Below are 24,827 nucleotides of genomic sequence, written 5' to 3' on the forward strand. Positions count from 1 at the left end.
GCCTCTCTCCCAATCTTTTCTCTCTCAGACTGCTCTCCTGGTTTGCCGACTGGGGTTCCTCTCCGGGATGAAGCCTGGAGTCCTGTAGGAGGGCTGGGGCAGAGGAAGTATCTGTCCAGGGGGAGATTCCTAATTCCTAATTCCTAATCTATGAACTCCTCCTCTCCCTCTCCTCCCTTCCATAATAATAATAATAATAATTTGGTATTTGTTAAGCGCTTACTATGTGCCGAGCACTGTTCTAAGCACTGGGGTAGACACAGGGGAATCAGGTTGTCCCACGTGGGGCTCACAGTCTTCATCCCCATTTGACAGATGAGGTAACTGAGGCACAGAGAAGTTAAGTGACTTGCCCAAGGTCACACAGCTGACTAGCAGCGGAGCCGGGATTAGAACCCGTGATCTCTGACTCCTAAGCCTGCGCTCTTTCCACTGAGCCACTCTGCTTCTCTAAGTGAAGTGACTTGCCCAAGGCTACACAGCAGATAAGTGGTGGGGCCAGGATTAGAACCCATGACTTTCTGACTCCCAGGCCTGTGCTCTGTCCACTACACTGGGGATTCTGCACATTTTCTATTTCTGCTTTCCTGCATCACCTACTCCTGGGTGAGTTTTGGCTTGTTGTGATTAGATTATAGGTGTCAGGAGCTAGGGCCCCCCCTTTCCTTGGCCAGCACCCCAACTCCATAGCGCTAATCATCATAGAAAGGTGGGCGGGCCCACCGCACCAAGGATGGAAGCAGTGTGGCTCAGTGGAAAGAGCATGGGCTTTGGAGTCAGAGGTCATGAGTTCGAATCCCAGCTCTGCCACTTGTCAGCTGTGTGACTATGGGCAAGTCACTTAACTTCTCTGTGCCTCAGTTACCTCATCTGTCAAATGGGGATTAAAACTGTGAGCCCCACATAGGACAAACTGATCACCTTGTATCCCCCAGTGCTTAGAACAGCGCTTTGCACATAGTAAGCACTTAACAAATACCACAATTTATGTAGAAGCAGCATGGCTGTAGAAGCAGCATGGCTCAGTGGAAAGAGCACGGGCTTTGGAGTCAGAGGTCATGGGTTCGAATCCCGGCTCGGCCACTTGTCAGCTGTGTGACTTAGGGCAAGTCACTTAACTTCTCGGTGCCTCAGTTACCTCATCTGTAAAATGGGGATAAAAACCGTGAGCCCCACGTGGGACAACCTGATTCCCCTGTGTCTACCCCAGTGCTTAGAACAGTGCTCGGCACATAGTAAGCGCTTAACAAATACCAACATTATTATTCCCTGGGCCTCAGTTACCTCATCTGTAAAACGGGGATTGAGACTGTGAGCTCTACATGGGAGAGTGACTGTGTCCAACATGATTTTCTCGTATCCACCCAGCCCTTAGTACAATGTCTGGCACATAATAAGCACATTTCCTTCAGAAGACCTTCCCTAATTAATTTCTCATCTCCTCACCCTTTATCCATCCCCTGCTGCCTCTCTAGTATGTTTGTATCAACTAAATGCTTGAGTATTCCCTGTCCCAACCTCCATCCCTGAACCACTGATTTATTTATTTTTATTTTCCATTTTTTTCCTCTATCTGTAATTTATTTTAGTTTCTGTCTTCCATGCCACACTGCAGTCTCCTCGAGGGCAGGGATCAACTCTGCTAACTCTATTTATTTTCCCAAGCATTTAGTACAGTGCTCTGCACACTGCAGACATTCAATAAATACTATTGATTGAGTGATTATTTGATGCTCATTATTTCCAACATTGGTCTGGGCTGTTGAGGGAGATCAAACTTCCTTTTATAAAGCCAGGAAGGCCTCCTGGAGAAGGGGAACTTTGAGTTTGGTTTTGAAGGATGGAAGAAATGTTGTCTTGTATAGGAAGAGGAGATGTTGCTATACTGTGGGGTGGGATATTTTCTGAAATATGAATTGGTGCTAACTCTGCTCCATGGAGCTGAGTGTGTGTATATGTTGTGTAAATGAATGTGCCTAGAGTCTGTTTGTGTGCTTGTGTGAATGAATATGTATGGATGAGTGTACGTGTCCATTTGTGAGAGTTCTCTGGGCAGGAAGATGAATTTGGAAGCAGCAAACCACACAGGGCTGGGTCTCAGAGTGCACTGGATCGACCAGAAACTGGTCTAGCCTTGGGGTCTCCTGAGTGGGAAAGGTTTTCACTCATCAGCCACACTCCCCAGGGACTACTGGCCTCCCCAGGGATCTGTGACTGGCCATGTGACTGGATTTATCTGGTTGCCCCCTGTTTGGCTGGGAGTCTGCCTGGCTGACACTTGTGGTCCAGAGTGCTGGAACCTCTGTCATGTCTCCTTCATCCTGCCACCAACCGGCAAGATGGGAATCATCGCATCCCATGGGATGGAAATCTGGTCGGGAATCAGAGATAGCTGCGAGGCCTCTCCATCCCACTCCACCCTCGCCACTTCCTGGTAGCGAGCAGCATGGGTGGGAGGTAGAGGGGCTTGAGGCTGGAAAGACCCAAGTTGCCATCTGTCAATCAAGCAGAAGGGCTGATGCCAAGCTCCCTTTGGTCCCGGTTCACACTATTTGAACCTGGCCCCAGCAACTTTCTCCCTGATTCTGGAGTTATCTCTTCACAAGCACAGAGATCATATCTAGGCCTGTCTTTTTCTGGGGAAAATTTTGATCAACAGCAGGGTGGAATGACCCACCAGGAGACAGGGAAAATGTAATACCTGTTGGGGCCAGTGGAAACTGGCTTAGGCCGGGGTAGGTCAGAGTGGCCTAGTGTGGGCCGGAGTAAACAAACGTTGATCAGTATAGACCACTGTGGGCCAGTGTTGATGATAGTGAGCCAGTACGGGCTGCCATGGGCCAGTGCAGGCCATTGTGAAGCACTGTGGGCTTCTGTGGGCCAGTGTAGATGATGGTGAGCCAGTATGGGCTGCTGTGGACCAGTGTGAACCACTGAAGAGAAACCGCAGGGGCCCTCCTTTGGGTCTGGGTAAGGGGGCTTGGAAACAAGGGGACCTGGGTTCTAATCCCAGTACTGCCACTTGCCTGCTGTGTGATCTTGGGCAGGTCACTCCTCTATGCCTCAGTTTCCCTATTAGTAAAAAAAAAAGGATTAAATGCCTGTTTTCCCTTTCCCGTAGATTGCAAGCCCTGGGTTTCTGACCTGATTATCTTGTATATACCCCTCTGCTGAGTACGGTGTTGGGTCCAGAGTAAATGCTTATCATATGCCATTATTATTATCTTTTTCATTATTATAATTAGCCAGGGTGGGCTTCTGTAGGCCAGCGTAAACTAAGGTGAGCCAGAGTGGGCCAGTGTAGGTGATCGTGACCCAGGGTGGACCCGGGTGAGGTGATATTTACCGGCGTGGGCCGGTCTAGACCGGTCGGAGTCTGTATGGTCTGTTACAGGCTGTCGTGAACAATCCCGGAGCCACTGAGAGGCAGGTCAGAGAGCAGCTCAGCTAGTAGAAGTAAAGGAGCTTCCACTCCTCCACGGCTCTTGCACCTCACTGTCTCTGGAGCTTTCTGGGCCTCGCTTATTGCCCTACTAGCTCTGTTTAGAAGAGGAATCTCCTGGGAAGACCCTCCCCAGAATGGACCCCTCCCCTTCTCCTGCCACTTCCACCACCAGCTGCCCAGCTTTTCCAACAACAGCCCTCGAGTGTCCCCAGGAAAGGAAAACGAGAAAGATTTCGGGGTAGAGGCTATTCCGGGCAGAACTCACCTGCCTCAGCTGGTAAATGACTAGTTCTGCTCTGCCCTTGTACCTGGGGGAGGCTCTGGGAAAGCTTGGCCCGGAGGGCCCTTCCCTGGGCAGATAACGAGGCTCAAAAGGTTCCTTCCTGAGCCCAGGTACCGCTGACAAACAAACAGGAAAGGAAATTAGAGGAGCCATGGAAAACAAAGGGAAGCCGACCTGTGGAAAGGGATTTTCAAACTGCCCTGAATCGCTTCTGGCTGTCCCCGGACTCTGCTCTCTGCTTCACCTCTGACTAGCACTGAAACACCCCTGCCCACCCCAAGAAATCCCTTGGGGGCCGGATGCCGAATTTAGCCCTCTCCCAAATCCGTGACCACCCTTAGTCACTCCTCCCACTCCCTAACTTCCCCTGATGGATTCCCCCCAACACCTGTGCAGGTGTGGCTTCTCCACTCCTCAGTCGGCCTCCTTGCCCTCTCCCCCCGCAGCCTAGCTACCTCTCTGCTGCACCCTTGTCAACAAGTCACCATCATCACCACCTACAGATCCAAGGGAACAGTTTCTGGTTAAAGTCCCCTGCTCTCCAGGAGACACTTAAGCAGTGGTGAGGGGAGGGACAGAGTCAGGTCCCCGTCTCCCAGGGCTGGGGAGACTATTCAATAGTAATGAAATGATTATAAGAAAATGATGAGAGGTATTTGTTACGCGCCTATTCTGTTTATAGTGCTGTGTAGTGCCTGTCTCACCTGTGACTCACCAAATGGGAAAACAGGAATTTGATCCCCATTTTACAGATGAGGAAACAGTCACAGAGAAGGTAAGTGACTTGCCCAAGGTCACACGGCTGGCAAAAGAGAAGCAGTATGGCTTTGTGGGTAGAGCAAGGACCTGGAAGTCAGAAGGAACTGGGTTCTAATCTTGGGTCCTCCACTTTTCTGCTGTGTGACCTTGGATAAGTCGCTAACTTTTCCGTGGCTACGTTTTCTCACCTGCAAAGTGGGGATTCAATACCTGTTCTCCCTCCTACTTAGATGGGAACCTCGTGTGCTACGGGTTAATCCAACCTGATTAACTCGTATCTACTCCAGAGCATAGAGCGGAGTAGGCCCTTAACAAATATCCCAATTATTATTATTAATGAGCATCACTGTTGAGCTGAGTATTAATGCTACATAAAACCAAGAGATTATAAACATTCCATTAAGTAAGATCTTTGAGGGCAGGGATCGTGTCTACTTACTCTATTGCACTGTCCAGAGTACTTAGTACAGTGCTCTGCACAGAGCAAGTACTCAATAAATACTATTGATTGATTGATTGAAAGCCAGTCTGGACTGGCTTCAAGATTCTGACTGTGGAAGAGAATTCCCTTTAAACTGTAGGCAGGGAACATGTCTACCAACTCTGCTACATTGTACTCTCCCAAACACTTAATATGGTGCTCTACACACAGTGAGCACTCAATAAATACCACTGATTGAGAGTGGGACAGGGATAGGGATGCAGAGGTGGGCAGGCAGGGCTGAAGAGAGGATATTTAGGAGCAGAAATACCTCAACTTCCATCCGGAGCGTGACAGGAAGAGGATCTGAGCAGCTCCTTGCCTGTTCAAATAATAGGTAGAAGCCAAGAGCAGCTCGGAGCTAGCCACAGCTGACACGGCCCGTGCCATCAGCCTGGTCCCAGTGGCCGGCCCTGCTCTAGGCACTCCATATAATAATGGCTCTAACCACAAACGTGGGACTCTCCGAGGTGAGCCAGTAGGCAAACTGACACCTCAAAACATTCGGCAAAACAGCAGTAGAGTTCATCGTGGTCTTCCTGTGTGCTGAACACTGGGCCGAGCCCTGCGCCACCGCATTCTGGGGTAGGTAATAATATTAATTATGGTACCTGTTCAATGCTTCTTATATATCAGCTACTGTCCTAAATTCTGGGAAAGTTGCAAGTTAATCAGGTTGGACAACAGGGTCTGCCCCACACGGGGCTCGAAATCTAAGTAGGAGGGAGAACGGGTAATTTTTAACCCCATTTTACTACTGAGCAGACTGAGGCCCAGAGAAGTGAAGTGACTTGACCAAGATCGTGCCTATGCTGTCTCTTCTAGGCCCCGCCGCTTCCGTAATCCTTCCGGACACAGTCCCCATCTCGCATGGGGCTCGCCAGGGCTCGTCAAAGCAGTCAAGGGGTAAGGACGGCGGAGCCGGTGGGAAATCCCCTAATTCCAGCAGCTGGAATCAGTCGCCCGGCCGAGGACGTGCCTGTGCTGAGGTCCCGGGAACAGAGGAGAGTCTGGGCAGGTATGGAGAAAATGCCGGGCACGTGGAAATTCCGACCCAAGGATGGGCAGTCGCAGCTTGGCTGGGGAAGCCAGCGCCGAGCCACACCCTTCCTGCAGGGCTGGGTGATTCCAGGTGACACACTGCCCCCCTGATGCCCATTAGAGAGAATTAGGGCTGACGTGACGTGGACAGGGCCCTCTATAGGACGGCCGCAGAGGGTAGTGGCCCTCGAGACAGACCCGGGGGGGCTCCTTTGGGTGGAGAGGATGGGGCCAGAGAGGTGGCACGGGACCTGACCCTCGATTGTAAGCTCTTTGATAATCACTCAGCCAGTCAATCATATTTATTGAGCGCTTGTTGTGTGCAGAGCGCTGTACTAAGCGCTTGGGAGAGTACAACACAACAATATAACAGACACATTCCCCGCCCACAATAAGCTACAGTCTAGAGGGGGAGGCAGATATATAAATAAATAAAATTACAGATATGGACATAAGAGCGGGGAGGCCAGAAGGGGGGATGAATAAAGGGAGCAAGTCAGAAAGACGCAGAGGGAGAGAAAGAAAAGAGGGCTTGGTTAGGGAAGCCTTCTTGGAAGAGCTGTGCCTTCAAAAAGGCTTTGAAGGAGCGGAGAGTAATTGTCTCTCTGATATGAAGAGGGATGGCATTCCAGGTTAGAGGCAAGATGTGATAATAATAAAAATTGTGATATTTGTTCAGCGGTTACTATGTGCCAAGCACTGGGAGCAATACAAGATAATAAAGCCAGAACAGCCCCTGTTCTGCGTGGGGCTCCCAGTCTAAAGGGAGAGAGATCAGGAATTGAATTCCCATTTTACCGATGATGAAACTGAGGCACAGAGCAGTTAAGTAATTTGTCCACGGTCCCGCGGCTGGCAAGCGTTAAAGCAATCAATGAATCAGTTATATTTATTGAGCGCTTACTGTGTGCAGAACACTGAACTAAGTTGGTATTTGTATTTGTTGGTATTTGCTAAGCGCTTACTATGTGCAGAGCACTGTTCTAAGCGCTGGGGTAGACACAGGGGAATCAGGTTGTCCCACGTGGGGCTCACAGTCTTCATCCCCATTTTACAGATGAGGTAACTGAGGCCCAGAGAAGTTAAGTGACTTGCCCACAGTCACACAGCTGACAAGTGGCAGAGCTGGGATTCGAACCCATGACCTCTGAGTCCAAAGCCCGTGCTCTTTCCATTGAGCCACGCTGCTTCTCCAAGTGCTTGGGAGAGCCCAGTGCAACAGAAATAGCAGACACTTTCACTACCCACATAGAGCTTAGAGCTTAGAGGGCAGGATCAGAGCCCAGTTTCTCTGACTCCCAGGCCCGTGCTCTTTCCACAAGGCCTCCCTGCTTCTCCTTGGGAATGAGTCTACTCACTTGATTGTATTGTCCTTTCCCAAGCTCTTAGCCCAGTGCTCTGCACACAGTCAGTACTTAATAAATACCATATGTTGTCATGCCCACAATGCTCTGGACCCTCCCTGGTGCTCCCAGTGGGGACAGCCTGGATGAATTGTCTGGTTGGCTCACATAAGGGTGCCCTAGTGCACTCCGCCGGGGTCAAGAAGAAATCTGGGGCCATCCCTACGGCGTCTCTGCCCTCTGCCTCTTTCCTGCCCACCCACCCACCCACTCTCTTCTCCTGGTGCCCTTCAGTTCCAGCTCTCTGTTTCCCCCAACCCACCCCACTCCCCACAATCATCCTCCGCTCCTTGCCTTTCCCTCGTTCCTTCCCCCACTTCTGGCAACTCCTTCCCTCTCAAACCCGCCCAACCGCCCCCTAAAAAGTTCCCGTCCTCCAGGAGACCTTTTGTGATTGGTTTCATCTACCCTCTGGAGCAAGTCAACTCCTCAGCCACTTTTCACCCCTCCCTGAGGGCTGTGGATTCGATTGTTACCGATCTATTCATTCACTAATGTCTTGTTTAGTTCCCATCAGCTCCCTCTTAGCTGTTCACCCTCTCCTCCATTTCACTGAAGCCTTCCTGAGGGCAGGCAGAGCGTCTTTGAGGAGCAGGATGGCTTAGTGGAAAGAGCACAAGACCCACGATCCATCCGGAGGCCTGTACTTGAATCCTGGATCTGCCATTTACCTTCTTCCTTGGGACAAATCACTTATCTTAGTTTCTTTGTCTGTAAAATGGGGAAGGGGGTCAGGGCTGGGAGAAACAATTGTAGTAGGTTTAGGGATGGGGGCGCCTGGGGCCGGGCCAGGCAGGCGGGATTTCACGACTATGTTCCCGGTACTTTCAGGATTGGATCTGGAGTGGGGTCACGATGGGAGAAGCCCAAGGGCAGACGCAGAAGCCACTGGAATGTAACATCGATGACAGGCTGTGTGGTACGTTCGGGCTCCGGGTCGGACCAGGGGCCGGGGCCAGGTGGTGTTGGCACCATCGGGGGGGTGGGGAGGGGGGGAAGGTGCGGGGGAAGCAGGTTAAGACCTTGCTCCCTCCTTGAGGCCTGGGCCCCATCTTGGCCTTGTCACGGCGAGTGGGCAAGGCATCCTCAGGGAGAGGAGAATCCCACTGAGCCAACGGGAAGGGTAGAGCCGGGCGGTTGGAGCCCAAAGCGGTTCCAGCTGGATGGCCGGGAGGACCGCTGCAACATACCTCAGAGGGAGGAGGACTCCAGCTTCGTTTTTGAGGGAAGGGCGGAGAGGCACGCAGGAGTCATTTAACTGAAACTCCTAACCCGTCCTGGATCTAGTGGTCCTAGAGCACCAGTATGAAGTCATCATCATCCCCACGCTGCTGGTCGGGGCCTTCATAATTCTCCTGCTGGTCATCCTGTGGCTCCATTTTCGAGGCCAAAGGGCCCAGCGACAGCAACCTGGTCTCCAAGGTGAGGCTGGCGGAGAGGGAGGGGGGTGCGGACAGACGGGCTGGTCTGGGGGGGCTGGGGAAGGAGGGGCCCTTCACCCTGCTGTGCTAGGAACCCAGTCTCCCGAGAACAGGGTGAGGCGGGGTGGGGGCCGTGGAGAAGGGACGGTCTAAGCTTGGGGGCCAGAGCAGGTCCAAGGAGTGGCTGAGGCTTGCCCAAGGCCTTCAGGAGGGGCAAGCAGGTTTGACCCCCAGCCTGGTCTCTACCCTCCCCTGGCTACTGAGAGGACATTGAGCTCCAAGGCTAGTTCTCAGCCCATAACATTTGGTGCAAACTCTATTATTTACCTAAACTTTAACCCGACTCTCAAGCCCACTGCCAACCCTGACGCTAACCCTACCCTCAATCGTCACCCCAGTTTCAACACTAACTTCCACCGTAACCCCAACCATAAAATCAACCCTAACCCCTACCCCAACCCTCACCTTTCTGTCTCTCAGGGAATGGAGGGAGGCAATATGTCTCTGAAGCATTATTAGGCCAAAAGTGGGGATGAACTATTCTGTGTCGAGAAAGTAGTGAGAGGAAGCGACTTTAATTTGCGGCAGGAGGTTAGACATAAGCAGGAACTTCCCTGACCTCAGTGATTGGAGTCACTCTATCAGCTGACTGAAGGAGATTTGTGAAATATCTTTCCCATCTGTCAGAGCTGAGGGTGGGACTTTGAACTCCCAAGTGAGGAAGGGGTGCAAAAACCCTCCAAAACAGACAAGGGAGGTGGTCCTAGGGCTGGTGAGAATGGGCCAGCTAGGTGAATGTGGTCCATAGGGCTGGAATACACAGAGGGAACAGAGAAGCAGAGCTCCTTCAGCCGAATAATAATAAAAATAACAATAATAATATTTATTAACTGCTTGCTATGAACCAAGACCCCTCCCAGGACCACAGCACTTATATACTTATGTATATATTGTGTTCATTTATTTACTTATTTATTTGTTTTTGTATATTAGTGTCCATCTCCCCCTCTAGACTGTGAGCTCACTGTGGACCGGCAATGTGTCTGTTGTTGTACTGTACTCTCCCGAGCACACAGTACAGTGCTTTGCACACAGTAAGTGCTCAATAAATATGATTGAATGAATGAATGAAGGAGCAGGGGTAGGTACAAGACATTCAAATTAAACACAGTCCCTATTCCACATGGGGCTCACAATCTAAGTACACAACAGGTACTTTATCCCTATTTTACAGATGAGGAAACCGAGGCCCAGGGCAGTTTTACTGACTTGTCTGCCCTCCCCTCCCCGCATCTATCCTGATCGGGCCCCTGTGCGGGGTAGAGAGGGTGGCGGAAGGCCATGACGGTTGGTGGAGATGGGCTGGTGTGGGTCCTCCTCTCCATCCCAACTCCCCTCAGGGGGAGAGAGAGGACCTCCAACGCCCCCCCCCCCCCCCAACCCCCAACCCTTCCCTTTCTTCTGAGCTAGGCTTGGCCCCGATGCCCCCTGCTTGGGGGCTGAGCTGGGAGGCGTCTGGCCTGGCAGAGAACATCTTTGTGCCCTGGAAGGAGATGTCAGTGAACGATCTGCTGCGGGCCACTGCCCCGGCCCTGGTCAAGCTGCAGCTGCCGCGGGACCAGATCACGCAGCCCCTGGACCAGATCTGCCAGGGCAGCCTCGGGCCCATCTACCGCACCACCATGAATGTCCCGGCCCCGGCCCGGCCCAAGACCGTCGTCCTCAAGACCTTACGAGGTGAGTGCCCTCCCTCCCCATCTTTCCTCCTCCCAGCTTCACACAACCCTCTGCCTCCCCCGGGGGGGCCCCGAGAGGGACCAGATCGAGGTGGTTGTCTGCATTCATCTCTGGGCAGAGAAGTCACTCACCGAAACTCATCATCTCCCTGCTCATCAGATTGGACACAGTCTCTCTCCCAAATAATAATAATGGTATTTGTTAAGTGCTTACTATATGATGATGATGATGAAAATGGCATTTGTTAAGCACTTACTCTATGACAAGCAGCGTACTAAGCGGTGCGGTAGTCACAGGATAATTGGCTTCATCCCCCAGCGCTTGGACAGGCTGGAACTGAGACAGCCTCTTGGGAGGGCTTGGGGGGGCCGGGCCCCCAAGAGGCATGAGAAGCTGCTGGGGGATTTGAGCTGCTGGCTGCCATCCCGCGGGGTCCGTGGACATTTGGGGACGAGAGCCCATTACCCCCAGCTTCCTCCCCCGGTCGGCAGCGGAGTCTCCCTGAAGGCAGGTGGCTCCCCGTGGGCGGCCCAGACACCCCTCTCCAGAGCTAAGATGTGGTTGGCTTTCAATCACAGATGTAGTCTCTTCTCCCAAGTGCTTAGAACAGTGCTCTGCACATAGTAAGCACCCAGTAGATACTATTGATAGATTAATTGATTGATTGGTCCAAATACAGCTCACAAAGTAGGAGCCCCACATAGGGGTCAAAATATAAGGAGAGGGAGAAAATGTATCAAATTCCCATTTTATAGTTGAGGCAACTGAGGAACAGAGACATTAAGTGACTCGCCCCAGGTTACACAGAAGGCAGGTGGTGGAGCCGAGATCTGAACCAAGGTCCCAGGGCCGTGCTCTGTGGACCAGGTCACACTGCTTCCCAAGGAACTCAACCTCAGTATGAGGGTTTGTCAGAGACGGGAGGGGAGGTTGGATCCCATCAACGCAGCCCAAGGGAAGTAGAAGATTGGCCTCGAGGAGTCAGCCCGATCAAGCCAACAGTGGAATTTATTGAACACTGACTGTGTGCAGAGCACTGTCTGTGCTAAGCGTTTGAGAGAGCACAGTAGACGTAGTATGCATAATTCCTGTCCTCCAGAAGGTTACAATCTAGTTGCCACAAATTGGACAGTTTGAGATGGAGGTATCCATCCATTTGTCTATCTCTTTTGGGCGGTACTGGCAAGGGTATGGAAAAGAAAATCAAGCTTTCAGAAATGGCATTGTTAAGGAAAATGTGGGCAGCGGTAATAGCATCAAGAGAATAATAATTTTATTTTAAAATTATATTTGTTAAGCACTTACTGTGTGCCAGTCCCTGGACTAAGCAATAGGGTAGTTACTAAATAGCTTGGACACAGTCTCTGTCCCACATACGACTCAGTCTTAACCCCCAATTTACAGAGGAGGTTAACTGAGGCACAGAGAAGTTGATCGACTTGCCTGAGGTCACACAGCAGACAAGAGGCATAACAAGAATTAGAACCCAGGTCCTCTGACTCCCTGGCCTGTACTCTTTCCACTAGGCCACTCTGCTTCCCTACTTTTGTTAAACTCTTACTACATTCCAAGCACTGTATTAAGCACTAGGGTAGACACAAACACAGTCCCTGCCCGACGCGGGACTCACAGTGTAAGGAGGAGGGAGACGAGGTAATGAATCCCCATTTTACAGATGAGGAAAGTGAGACACAGAGAAGTTAAGTGACTTGTTTCAGTTCACACAGCAGGCGAATAGCAGAATGGGGATTAGACGTCAGGTCCCGTGACTACCAGGCCCTGGCTCATTCCACTAGGCCACATGGCTTTGCAGGAAAAGAAAACGCAGCGTATGTCCACGCGTCCCCCTCTTAGGGTCGCACCTGGAGAGTTTCCAGTCCTCTACCAGTCTCGACTGTGGGAGATAGAGTCAAGCAGAGGCCTGTCCATTCCATTCTTAGCTTGACCAGTGGGTAGCGAGTGGAAGGCCATCTGCTACAAGGCAAAACCCACCTGTGCTGGGCAGCAGCAGCCTGGAGAGAGTTGAGGGCGGATACTCAAATTTACCGCATAGAAGGAGGCAGTGGTAAACCATTTCCATATTTTTATCAAGAAAACTCTATGGATCCACTACCAGACCAATTGCAGATGGAGTTGGGGGACTTCCGGGATAGATGCATCCATGGTGTCGCTATGGACTCGACAGCGTAAGACAAGACAAGCCCATGCGTAGCAACAGATCTGATATGGCACCTTTGGGTGTCAGCCCCCTGTGACCGCTACTCTTCCCACCTTCAAAACCATCCTTAAAGCCCTGATTTCCCTTCTCCTCCCTCCCCTCTGTGTCAATTCTGCATTGGATACACAGCCCGGCTCCACAGCATTTAGGTAACTACCCTGGTCACCTACTATTTCCCCCCTCAGTGATTTCCATGTCTGACTCACCCTGTAGTAATAACAATATCCGTAATAATAAAAATTATGATATTTATCAAACTCTTACTTTGCTCTTATACCGTTCTAAGTCCTGGGGTAGTTGCAAGTTTATCAGGTTGGACACAGTCCCCGACCTGCTTGTGGCGCACACTCTAGGAGGGAATAAGATTTAATCCCCAGTTTGCAGATGAGGGAACTGAGGCACAGGGAAGTTAAGTGACTTTCCCTAGGTCACCCACCAGGCAAGTGTAGGGGTTAGAACCCAGGTCCTCAGATTCCCAGGCTCATGCTCTTTCCACTAGTCCTCTCTGCTTTTTGTAGTCTGCAATCTCCTTGAGGGCCGGGATCGCATCTACCAACTCTATTGTTCTTTTCTTTCCCAAGCGTTTAGCATAGTAAGCGCTTGATAAATACCACTGATGAAATGATTCCAACCAGCTCCCAGTGAATTTCCATGTTTCCTCCCACTGGCCTCCCTTCTCCCATTACCCATGCCTTGGCCCCCACACTTTTCCTCCTCCACCAATCAAGGAGGCCCGTCATCCTCTAGCCACCCTGGAGGGCCTCCTGCCTGTCCTGCTCCTCCATCCAGTGACCTGGTGTCTCTCTCTCTCTCTGGGCAGACTCAGCAGGGCTGTACGAGGTACAGGATTTCCTGGGCCGGATCCAGTTCCACCACTTTCTGGGGAAGCACAAATATCTGGTCCAGCTCCTGGGCTGCTGCACCGAACAGCTGCCCCTGTACATGGTGCTGGAGGACGTGGCCCAGGGAGACCTCCTCACCTTCCTCTGGACCTGCCGGCGGGTAAGTCACAGAGCACGGGCCGGGCCCCCGGGCAGAAGGAGAGAGGGCCAGAGTGGCCGGGCCAGGGGGTTGGTGGTGCAAGGACACTCTGGTTGGCTGGCTCACTCCGCAGGTTTGCTCCCTCTCCTCCGGTCGGCCTGCCCGTCCATCCTTCCTTCAGTCTACCAGCCTGTCTGCTTTCCTTCTTCGCTGCCATCTGATCCTTGTGTCTCCTTCCATCTCTGGTTCTTTGTATCTCTCATTGGTGGATCTCTGCATCTCTGCCTCCCTGAACCTCTATTGTTCTCTCTCTGTCCAGGAGGTCCTCCGTACCTCTCTTCGGGTCTCTCCTGAAACTCGGTCCCACTTTCCATATCACTGCCATCATCCACAGCGTTTATTTAGCACCTAATGTGAGCAGTGCTCTCTTCAGGGCACTATTCTGAACTTGTCTGGGGAGCTACTGGGCTGGAAGTCTACTGCTTACTTCTAGATTGGGAGCTCCTAAAGAGCAGGGATCGTGTCTACCTCTGCTATTATACTCTCCCAAGTGCAGAGTACAGTGCTCTGCACACAATAAGTGCTCAATAAATTGTGTTGTTTAACCTATCGACAGAATTTAGACTGCCATCTTGTGAACAGGGAAGGTGTTTACCAACTCTTTAGTATTGTACTTTCCCAAGCATTTATAATAGTGCTCAGTGTGGCTCGGTGGAAAGAGCACGGGCTTGGGAGTCAGAGGTCATGGGTTCTAATCCCGGCTCTGCCACTAGTCAGCTGTGTGACCTTGGGCAAGTCACAACTTCTCTGTACCTCAGTTACCTCATCTGTCAAATGGGGATTAAAAAACTGTGAGCTCCACGTGGGACAACCTGATCACCTTGTATCCCCCAGTGCTTAGAACAGTGCTTTGCACACAGTAAGAGCTCAATAAATACCATTGATTTATTGCTTGCAAGAGTTATACTGTTTGGGAACACACAATCGAGGTAGAAGGCACGGCTCTGCTCTCAAGGAGCTCATAGTCTAATGAGTGAGACAGGTAAACTTAAACATACAATAGTAAAAGAGCAAGAGACTAATTGTGAATTCCAAAAAACCCATAAAAGAAGCAAAGAAATAAATGGACAAAGAGCTGAGGGAGGGAGATGGCAGGGATTATGGGTGGGAGATCCATCAGAGAAACCCTTATGGAGGAGGTGGGATTTTAGAACAGGATATGGCTTGCCGGATGTGATGTAGGAGAAAGACTTCCATACCACGGGGAAAGACATGAGGAGGAGTTGGTTGGAGGTGGGAGAATAGAAAGAGCGAGGGATAGTTAGAAGGTGAGGTGGGAGGAATAAAGACTGAGTTGGGGTGGGGAATGAGAAGAGAACAGTTGGGGAGAGGAAGCTAGCTGAAACTCAGGAGGTGCTGACTCTGTGTATGTGTGTGGTTTCCAATTTTCTCTCTCTCTCTGCCCCACCCTCTGCAGGACGTGATGACCATGGATGGCCTCCTCTATGATCTGACGGAGAAGCAGATCTATCACATTGGGTCGCAAGTCTTGACAGCCTTGGTGAGACTGAACAGGAGCAGGAAGGGGCTGCGGCCGGGAAGACCAAGGGTCGGGAAGGGTGACCGAGGTTGAATCCCTCACCCTGTCCTGAGCCGGGGCACTGGAGAAGCAAGGTGGCCCCCAGGTCTCAGGGTAGCCAGGACCCTCGGAAAGGAGGGAAAACAGCACGGCTCATGGAAGGAACGAGGAGAAGGAAGGGAGGGAGGGATGAGAAGATAGAGGCAGGCACAGATGGAGTAACACTTTACAGTCCCAATCCTAAGAAACTATTGGAAAATCCTTCCTGATTGTTTTCATCTAGGCGGGATAAAAGAAGGAATTTAGAATGGCCTATTCAAAATTGTGCTATTTGTTGAGTGCCTACTATGTGCCAAGCACTGTGGGTAGATACAAGATAAGCAGATTGGACATAGTCCTTGCCCACGTGAGCTTTACAGTCTCAGAGGGCAAACGGGTATCGAATCTCCATTAGACAGATGAGGCAACTGAGGCACAGAAAATGATTTGTCCAAGACCCCACAGGAGGCAAGTGGTAGGGCTGGTATTAAAACCCAAGTTTCCTGACTCCCAGACCTGTGCTCTTTCAGCTGCTTACTTGTCCATCCAAAGCATGCCAGAAATGGAGATTAAATACATGTCCTCCCTTCCCTTTGGACTGTGAGCTCCATATGGGACAGAGAGGGTGTCTGATCTGATTGTATTGTACAACAGATCGCTTGTGTCTACCCCAATACTTAGCACAGTGTTGGTGCATATCGCTTAGTAATGACCTCCAAATAAGAGGCCTTTACAGGTAAGACTGATTGGGGGCCCCAGAGTTCCTGGAGAACGGACTTGGGGTCCCACCAGTCCGAGGAGGAAGAGGAGGAGGAGGACTAGGAGGAGGAAGAGGGGTTCCTGGGGCAGGGTATTGGCGGGAATGCAGGTTCGAGGTGCCGGATGTTGGAGGAAATCTAAACCCCTCAGCCGGAAAAACCCGAAAAACAGGTTGGAGCTGAGTGTGTGGCCCCCGGGGACCCCCCTCCAGCAGCGTCTCTGCCCTCCAGCTCTGGATGAGCAAGCCCCTTCTGGGAGGAGAGAAGAGTTGGGGAAGAGGAGACAAAAGCCGGGAAAGATTTACTGCTTCAGGTCTCCACAGAGGTGTTACCGTAATATCTCTTTGGTAATATCTCTTCGGCTTAATTCAGGCCAAAGGAAAACCCCACCTCTGCCATACAAGGATGCTTTCTTTTGCCTCATTGCTAACTCCTTGAGGGCAGGGGTGGTGTCCACCATCTGTGATGTACCTTCCCGACTACCTAATACAGGGCTCTGTGTGAAGTAAGTGCTCAGTAAATACCACTGATTAATTCACTGTTTTACTGATTATCCAGATAACTGGTTGAACCTTTCACCGGGTCCCACTGGGGCCATTTCTAAATCCTAACAATGATTTCTAAATCCACTTCCTTGAATGTCCAGGGCCTCAGTGTTGGAGGGCTTGGCCCCGTGGCCACCTGTCAGCTGGCTAGCTGGGCCCAGGGATGGCTAAGGGGGAGGAGGGGGCCCGGGGTGCCTGTAAATGGCAATCGATATCCACCCCATCAACTTCAAAAGGGGGCCCTTTGATGTTCTTACTATTATCAGGAGGGAAACTCCAACTTCTTCCCTCCACTTCCAACAACTCACCCCACCAGGAAGGTTTTTTTTATGGTATTTGTTAAATGCTTACTCTGGGTCAAACACTGTTCTAAGCACTAGGGTAGATACAGGTTAATCAGGTTGGACACAATCCCTCACCCACATGGGGCTCACTGTCTAAGTAGTTGGGAGAACAGGCATTGAATCCCTATTTTACAGATGAGGTACCAGGCAGAGATAATTTAAGTGACGTGCCCAAGGTCACACAGCAAGAAAGTGTCAGAGGCTTGTGCTCTTTACACTAAGCCACGCAGCTTCTCGTGGCTAACTAACCTCACTTGAATCCCTCCCTCTGTAGTTTGAGCTCCTTGGCTCTTAGTCCCCCTCGGAGTTCCCCCCGCTAGATTTTTCAGGCCCTTTGCCCTTCTCCAGTCCGAGTTTTCCGGCCCAGTATCCCCAACCCTTCTATGCTTTAATCATTACACTGGCTCTCCTTAGGGGCCCCCCGTAGAATCAGCGTGGCCTGGTGGCCAAAAGCACCAGAATCTGGAGACCCAGATTCTGATCCCAGCTCCTCCACTTAGCCAAGTCGCCTCACTTCTCTGGTCTCCATTTCCTCATCTGTAAAATGGGGATTCGGTATCTCTTCTCCCTCCCCCTCAGACTGTGAGCCCCGTGTGGGAGAGGGACAGCGTCCCACCTCATTCTCCTCATCTACCTCAGTGCTTGGAACCTAGGAAACTCTCAGCAAATACCCCAGTGGTCATAGTAATTGTGGTGTTTGTTAAGTGCTTACTATGTGCCAGGCACTGTTCTAAGCACTGGGGTAGAGACAAGATAATCGGGTAGGATACGGTCCCTGTCCTACGTGGAGCTCACAGTCTTAATCCCCTTTTTTCAGATGAAGTAACTGAGGCCCAGAGAAATGACAAGTGGTGGAGCCGGGATTAGAACCCAGGTCCTTCTGACTCCCGGGCCCATGGTCTATCCACTAGGCCACACTGCTTCTGATTACTGGAGAGTGGGGCAGGAGGCAGGGGTGGTGGACGGTCTCTCCCTGAGGTACTGCCGCAGCCTGACCCCCTGACCCACTTGCGCTCCCTGTGTTCTGTGTCTGGCAGGAGTACCTGCAGAGCAAGCGGCTGTTCCACGGGGACCTGGCGGCCAGAAACGTCCTGCTCCAGAGTGACCTGAGCGCCAAGCTGTGCGGGCTGGGGCTGGCCTATGAGGTGCACGCCCGCGGGGCCGTGGCCTCCACCCGCGCCGTGCCCCTCAAGTGGCTGGCTCCCGAGCGGCTCCTCGGGAAGCCAGCAGGCATCCGGGCCGACGTGTAGGCTTTGCTCCCTCCCCCGGGTCCCCTTCCCTTTTCCCCCACCGCCCCTCCGCCACCACAAGGGCTCTGAGCTCTGCTGGGCCCAGGGTAGTCCTGGGGTTGAAGGGGGCATCTCAGGACCGCAGTCCCACGGGGATCCCAATTTAGAGCGTGCTATGGTGAGGGGGACCACCTGCGTGGGATGCCCCAGGAGCGGCAGGTGCCTTCTGGGTGTCTTTAATGCCCTATTGGATTGAGGGTGATAGTCTCATTGGCATCACGTCCTTTAAGAGTGCCCAGCTCAAGCCCTGTTGGAGATGTCCTGTGGCTCGGCCCCCTTCCCCTCCGGCCCCTCGCCCTCCCTCTCTCCTTGCTTCTCTCCCCTTGGCCTTTGGGGGTGCAGGGTGGGAGCGGAAGGAAGAGGCTGAGCAGGGTTTGCTTTGCTTTGCAGCTGGTCTTTTGGCATCCTGCTGTACGAGATGGTCACCCTAGGTGAGTGGGGTCCTCTGCGGGGAGGCGGGGCCGGGGGAGGCCTGGTCCAGGTCTGGACCGAGCTCCTGGGAAGTCATCGGAGGATTGAGCACTGGATCGAGCGACTAATTGAGTTACACTCTCTGTCTGGTGTAGTTGCTTTTGGCAATCAGTCAATCCATGATGCTCTGCACCTGCTGTGTGCAGAGCACTGTACTAAGTCTTGAGAGAGTACAGTGCTTTTGGTAGGCATGATCCCTGCCCACAAGAAGTCTACAGTCAAACAGAAGCAGCATGGTCTAGTTGAAAGAGCACAGACCTGGGGGTCAGAGAATCTGGGTTCTAACCCCAGCTCCGCCACTGACCTTCCGTATGAACTTGGGCAAATCATTTTTCTGTGCCCCAGTTCCCTCACCTGCAAAATGGGGATTCAATACCTGTTCTCTCTCCTACTTAGACTGTGAGGCCCACATGGGACCTGATCTATGCCAGTACTTCGTACGGTGCTTAATAAATGCCACAGTTATTATTATTATTATTTATTTTGGGGTCTCGATTGCAAGATCCTTGAAGACGGGGATTGTGTCTGCTTTGTGTAGTGCGCTCTCCCAAGTGCTTAGCTCAGAGTACGTGCTCAATAAATGAGTAAGTCGCTTACTCAGCTTCTGGCCACGGTCCTGGCCCAGGGCAGCTTGCTCTCGGGGTCATCCTTCTGGCGGTTGTGTGCTTGGCGTTTGGGTATCAGGAGGAGAGGGATGTTTTCTGACACAGTCCCTGCCCACCGGGGACACAGTCCTAGGATACTCTGGCCTGGTCTCGGGAAGGACCAAGGATTGGGACCGGGAAAGGTGTTTTTTTGTTTCCTGAGGAGGAAGAGGGAAAGGCCTGCATCTCTTGTCAATGGTCCTGTTTTGGAACTGTGCTTTTCCATTGACCTCTGTCAGGATTTGATCCCCTTAAATCGCTTGCATGGTGATTGATTGGCCTGGGTTGGCTGTGGGGCTGGGTTGGCCACCAGGACTTGTCCAGGGCACACTGGTCTGGAGGGGGAAGGGGAAAGGGAATTGTTAAGGGGCTTGGTATTGCTCCCCCTTTTTGGTGGCTGAATTCTTTTCCCCCTCCCCAGGCCTTGCTGCTCAGCTAGAAGGGGCGGGTTGGGGGAGGTAAAGTTGATTTTGACAGGAAATGTTGGGCAGCAGCAGCAGGTGTTGGTTCACATTTTGACTAAGCTTTTATGACACCCCCGTCCTTTTTATGGTATTTGTTATTGATGATGGCAGTATTTGTTAAGTGCTTACTATGTGCCAAGCACTGTTCTAAGCGCTGGGGTAGATACGTGGTAATCAGGTGGTAATCAGCCCACATGGGGCTCACCATCTTAATCCCCATTTTCATGTAACAGAGAAGTTACATGACTTGCCCAGAGTCACACAGCTGACAAGTGGAGCAGCTGGGATTAGAACCCATGACCTCTGACTCCCAAGCCCGGGCTCTTTCCACTGAGCCACGCTGCTTCTCAAGTACTTGCTATGGGTCAAGTACCATTCTAAGTGCTGAACCGGACTAGGGGGGCTGTGGCTGGGGGATTCAGGGAGGAGGTTTATGTCCTCCCACCCTCCACTGTGCCCGGTGTACCTGGGACCCTGGTGTAGGTTGACAATAGTCATAAGGGTTGACGTTTCATCTTGGGGGTGGGGATTATGGGTGAGGGCGGTGGCCCAAAGGGGGACAGGTTTCAAAGAGACCAAAATAACAAAAAAAAAACCCAGCTCAGTGGTCCATCAGCAAGCCGCCCTGGCCACTGCTTTCGCCTCTCCAACATCCTGTCTCACTGCCTTCCCCGCCTGTACCTCCTTGGGGAGTTTGAGGCATTTGGGTTATGGATTCTGGAGGAGAAGAGGGAAAGGGAACTAATAATGTAGGACCTAAAAGCCATCATTTGGGGGGCTTTGACAAGATCTGATAGGTTCTCAGGGGAAGTGCCGGGAATCCAGGTCAGAAAACAGCAGCATGAGAAGTGGCGTGGCCTAGTGAAAAGAGAATGGGACTGGGAGTCAGAGGACCTGGATTCTAATCCTGACTCTGCCAGTTGCCTGCCATGTGACCTTGGGCAAGTCACTTAACTTCTCTGTGCCTCGGTTTCCTCAACAGTTAAGTAAGGAGTAAATTCTACTTCCTCCTACTTAGATTGTGAGCCCCATGTGGGATAGGGATTGTGTCCAACCTGCTTAATTTAGAACAGTGCTTGACATGTGGTAAGTACTCAACAAATACCATAACTATAATAATAAAAAAGAAAAAGGAAGTGGACCTTGTCTCCCAAGAAATATGATTGCAGAACACTTTACAACACACCATTTCCTCAACACACCCTCCCTTATAAGCACCCACGCACACACTTTTTCTGACTCTGTAATCTTTATGGATGTCTTTTTCAGGGAAGGAGAAGAAGAGGGCCAGTGAGTGGGTTGAGGAACATAATAAAACATGGGAGTTTGGGTTAGTGTGGGAGAGCAACATAAAACCTCTTAGTCCTCAAGTCCAGAAGTTTTGTTCAGCATTGGCCGCCCCACCCTCCCCAAGACACAGGTGGAATTATTGGTGAGGCATAAAACCCCAACTGGCTTCCGGACAGTCCTTGTTCAGAGACATTTTCAAGGGGATTTTGATGGCTTCTCCTCAAGAACATCCTGGATCTTTAGTTCCCTTAAAAATCACCCCTTGCGCTCCCCCAGTTGCCTTTTCCAGAATGGTATTTATTGTTTACTGTGTGCACAGCACTGTATTAAGCATTAGTTGGTTACAGTGTAATAGAGTTGTTAGACATGATCCCTGCTCACCAGCAGCTTAGAGTCTAGTGTGGGATCTTATAGGCTAGTGTAAGACTGTAAAAGTCATGATCCCACTTCCCCAAAACTCCTTGAGGAGCAGGGGATGGGTTGACACTGACTGAGTTGGGTAGTAGGGAGGTGGGTACAATAATAATAATGATAATAATAATTGTGGCATTTGTTAAGCCCTTACTATGAGCCAGACACTTTTCTAAGTGCTGGGGTGGTTACAAGCAAATCGGGTTGGGCCCAGTACCTGTCCAATCTTAATCCCCATTTTTCAGATGAGGGAACTGAGGTACAGAGAAGTCAAGTGACTTGCCCAAGGTCTCACAGCAGACAAGTCGGGGAGCAGGAGTTTTCACCCGGACCTTTCTGACACCAAGGCCTGTGCTCTATCCACTAAGCCATGCTGCTTCTCAGCAGTGCATAATGGGAGGCTGGGCTGTCGGTGCTATTGAGCTGCTTTTGTCTGTTATTTCTGCTGTATGACCCTGGCCAAGTCACTAAACTACTCTGTGTCTCAGTTTCCCAATCTCTAAAATGGGGATTAAATCCTACTCCCGTCTACCTAGACTGTGAGTCCCAGGTGGGATGGGGACTGTGTCCAACCTGATAGCCTTGCATAGTAAGTGCTGAACAAATAGCGTAATTACTAAATGACATCGATTAATTGATTAATTGATTGATAGGTGCAGGGGAAAATGCCAACAGAGTAGCAGATAGAGCCCCTGCCCTCAGGGAACTCAACCTGGGTGAGGATAGGGGGCTGGACATCCTCAGAGAATGAACCCAGAGCGGAAACTCTAGAAATAATTCCTGGGGGTTGCGGCGCCCAGGCCTCGGGGTTCTGATTTGGCCACCATCAGGATGGATGAAACACCTGGAGGCCTCCGGCCTTGGTCGTTCCCGACCCCCGTGGCAAGTTTTCCCTTGAAAATTTCTGCTCTTTTCTACTTTTCCTTGTGATTTATGGAACTGGCCAGCAGGTGGTTCTCTAGTTTTTCTTTATAATTTCCCTTTGCTGAGAGCCAGGTCCAGGATTGGGAATGGGGCTGTGTTGGATATATCCACCCCCAGAGAACCTCGGTCTTCCCTTCCCCTGCAGGCGCCCCACCGTACCCTGAGGTCCCTCCTGCCAACATCCTGCAGCACCTCCAGAGGAAGCAGATCATGCAGAAGCCTGCCAGCTGTACCCCCACCATGTAAGCGCCCCACTTCTGAGCCTGAAAATCACTGAAAATCGGGTTTGTTTGGGGTGGGGTTGGGCCAAGTCCCCATCCTCGTGAGACCAGATGGGAGGGAAGGCCTGATAGACACTTAGGCTTGAGGAGGGATTTCAAGAAGCAGAGGGCGGTGGAGCAGTGGGCATGGGTGGACAGAACCCCTGACTGGAAGGGACCCTGGGTGTGCAGTGGCGGGTGGCATGGAGAAGCAGCGTGACCTAGTGGAAAGAGCATGGACCTTGGAGTCAGAAGGACCTGTATTCTAATCCTGGCTCTGCCACTTATCTGCTGTATGACCGTGGGCAAGTCACTTTACTTCTCTGTGCCTCGGTTCCCTCATCTGTAAATCGGGGATTAAAACCGTGAGCCCTATGTGGGACAGGGACCATGACCAACCCGATTATTTTGTATCTACCCCAGTGTTTAGTACAGTGTTGGCACATAGTAAGCGCTTAACCACAATTATTATTATCGTTTTTATTGTTGTTAAGTGGGGAGAGGAAACAATCCCAAGGGAATAAGGAACCCTCCCGCTCTGAGGGAAAGAGGAAGGGTCTGGAGAGGGGCAGAGAGCTGCAGGGATGAGATTTCTATGAAGCCACTGAGCGACCAGCGCTCCCTTCCCCCTACCCCTTTCCCTGCCTCAGGTACAGCCTCATGAAGTCATGCTGGCGATGGAGCGAGGAGGACCGACCTGCGCCCACGGAGCTCCGCCGGCGCCTGGAAGCCACCGCCACTGGGGCCGACGACAAGGCCGTCCTGCAGGTGCCAGAGCTGGTGGTTCCCTCCCTCTATGCGGATGTGGCCGGCATCCCTGTGGAGACCTTGTCCTGCAGCTCCACGGCCCTCTGAGGGCTTCAGGTGGACTTTACCGTGTGCTCAGCCCCCGGGGGCTCTGGACCCTCTCTGGAGCAAGGGCCGGCCCCCTTCCCTCCGGCAGAGATCCGGGCCTGGGTCAACTCCCAGGGCACTGGACGAAGCAGGCATCCACCATGACTCACCTCAACAGGGCCCTGTGAAAAGCTCTGGGCATTGACTACCTCAAGCCACCGCAGGCCTGACGGGGGGGTCAGAGCCAGAACCGGACCTGGGGGGGACGGACCCTCACCGGGGGTGAGCCAGAGCCTGGCCCAGGGGGAATCGGAGTCTCGACCGTGTGGGAACCGGAGGCTCACCCGAGGGGAACCGAAACCTGACTGCAAGGGAGCCGGAGTCTGACCTGTTGGGAGCCGGAGCTGGACTCCGGAAGAGCTAGAATCCGACTGCATGGGAGCCAAAGGCTGACCTGACGGAAGCTGGGTCCTGACTGCTTGGGAGCCAGGGTCTCACCCGATGGGAGCCTGGGGGAGCTGGAGCTTGACCTGGGGACGTCAGAACCTGACCTGATTGGAATCTGTGGGGCCTGGCCTGACTTAGGGGGAGCCAGACACTGACCCAGCAGGAGGCAGAGCCTGACCAGACCCTCCAAGACCCCACTGAAGGGAAGGATTAACTCCAACAGAAGCCTTGCAGCCCCACCAGGATTTTCATTACTACTTTTTATCGTTTGGGGCCGGGAAAGGCTTAACAGAGCTCACGGCTTTGACTCCTCCCCCAAATCGAGAGGTTTAAGCAGGTCCCTGCAGAAGCACTTTTCTCTCAGAGACAACTATGAGTCCCAGAAGGCATGACTCAGGAAGAGGTGGGAGGGATCCGGGTGTGTGTTGTGTTTTGTGGGGGGTGGGGGGGTGTGAAGGGGAACTCCAGGCAAGCTCTGGGTGCTGGCCACTAAGGAGCAGCCTGGGAGAAGCCCCACAAGCTGACCTGAGCCAAAAGATGGGGCAGCGGAAGAAAATGGTCCTTTCATTTCTGATTCCAGGAGCAGCTCAGGTTTGCTGTGCTGCTTTTGTGGACTGGGAGCAGGGGAGCAGGGCAGGATCCCTGTCCTTCATCCTGCTTTGGACTGGGGGCACCCTATTTTGCCATAGCCCCCTAATTTCACTGAGGTGGAATGCTCAGAGGGAGACCTCACTGAGTAAAGATAGTCCAGGAGGACAC

At 52.0% G+C, this 24,827-nt stretch overlaps 1 protein-coding gene across 1 annotated transcript; it reads left to right on the forward strand.

The window, feature by feature from the left end:
* Positions 1-8,251: 8,251 nt before the first annotated feature.
* Positions 8,252-24,460, forward strand: STYK1 (serine/threonine/tyrosine kinase 1). The gene is made up of 9 exons (XM_029082632.2): positions 8,252-8,331; positions 8,700-8,834; positions 10,304-10,570; positions 13,609-13,790; positions 15,247-15,330; positions 18,072-18,280; positions 18,714-18,754; positions 22,673-22,769; positions 23,438-24,460. Exons 1-9 carry the CDS (start codon positions 8,268-8,270, stop codon positions 23,640-23,642), a joined length of 1,284 nt encoding a protein of 427 aa, XP_028938465.1. The 5' UTR covers positions 8,252-8,267; the 3' UTR covers positions 23,643-24,460.
* Positions 24,461-24,827: the final 367 nt, after the last annotated feature.

The sequence above is a fragment of the Ornithorhynchus anatinus genome, chromosome 17 (genome assembly GCF_004115215.2).
Source record: "Ornithorhynchus anatinus isolate Pmale09 chromosome 17, mOrnAna1.pri.v4, whole genome shotgun sequence".
NCBI classification, from domain to species: Eukaryota; Metazoa; Chordata; class Mammalia; order Monotremata; family Ornithorhynchidae; genus Ornithorhynchus; species Ornithorhynchus anatinus.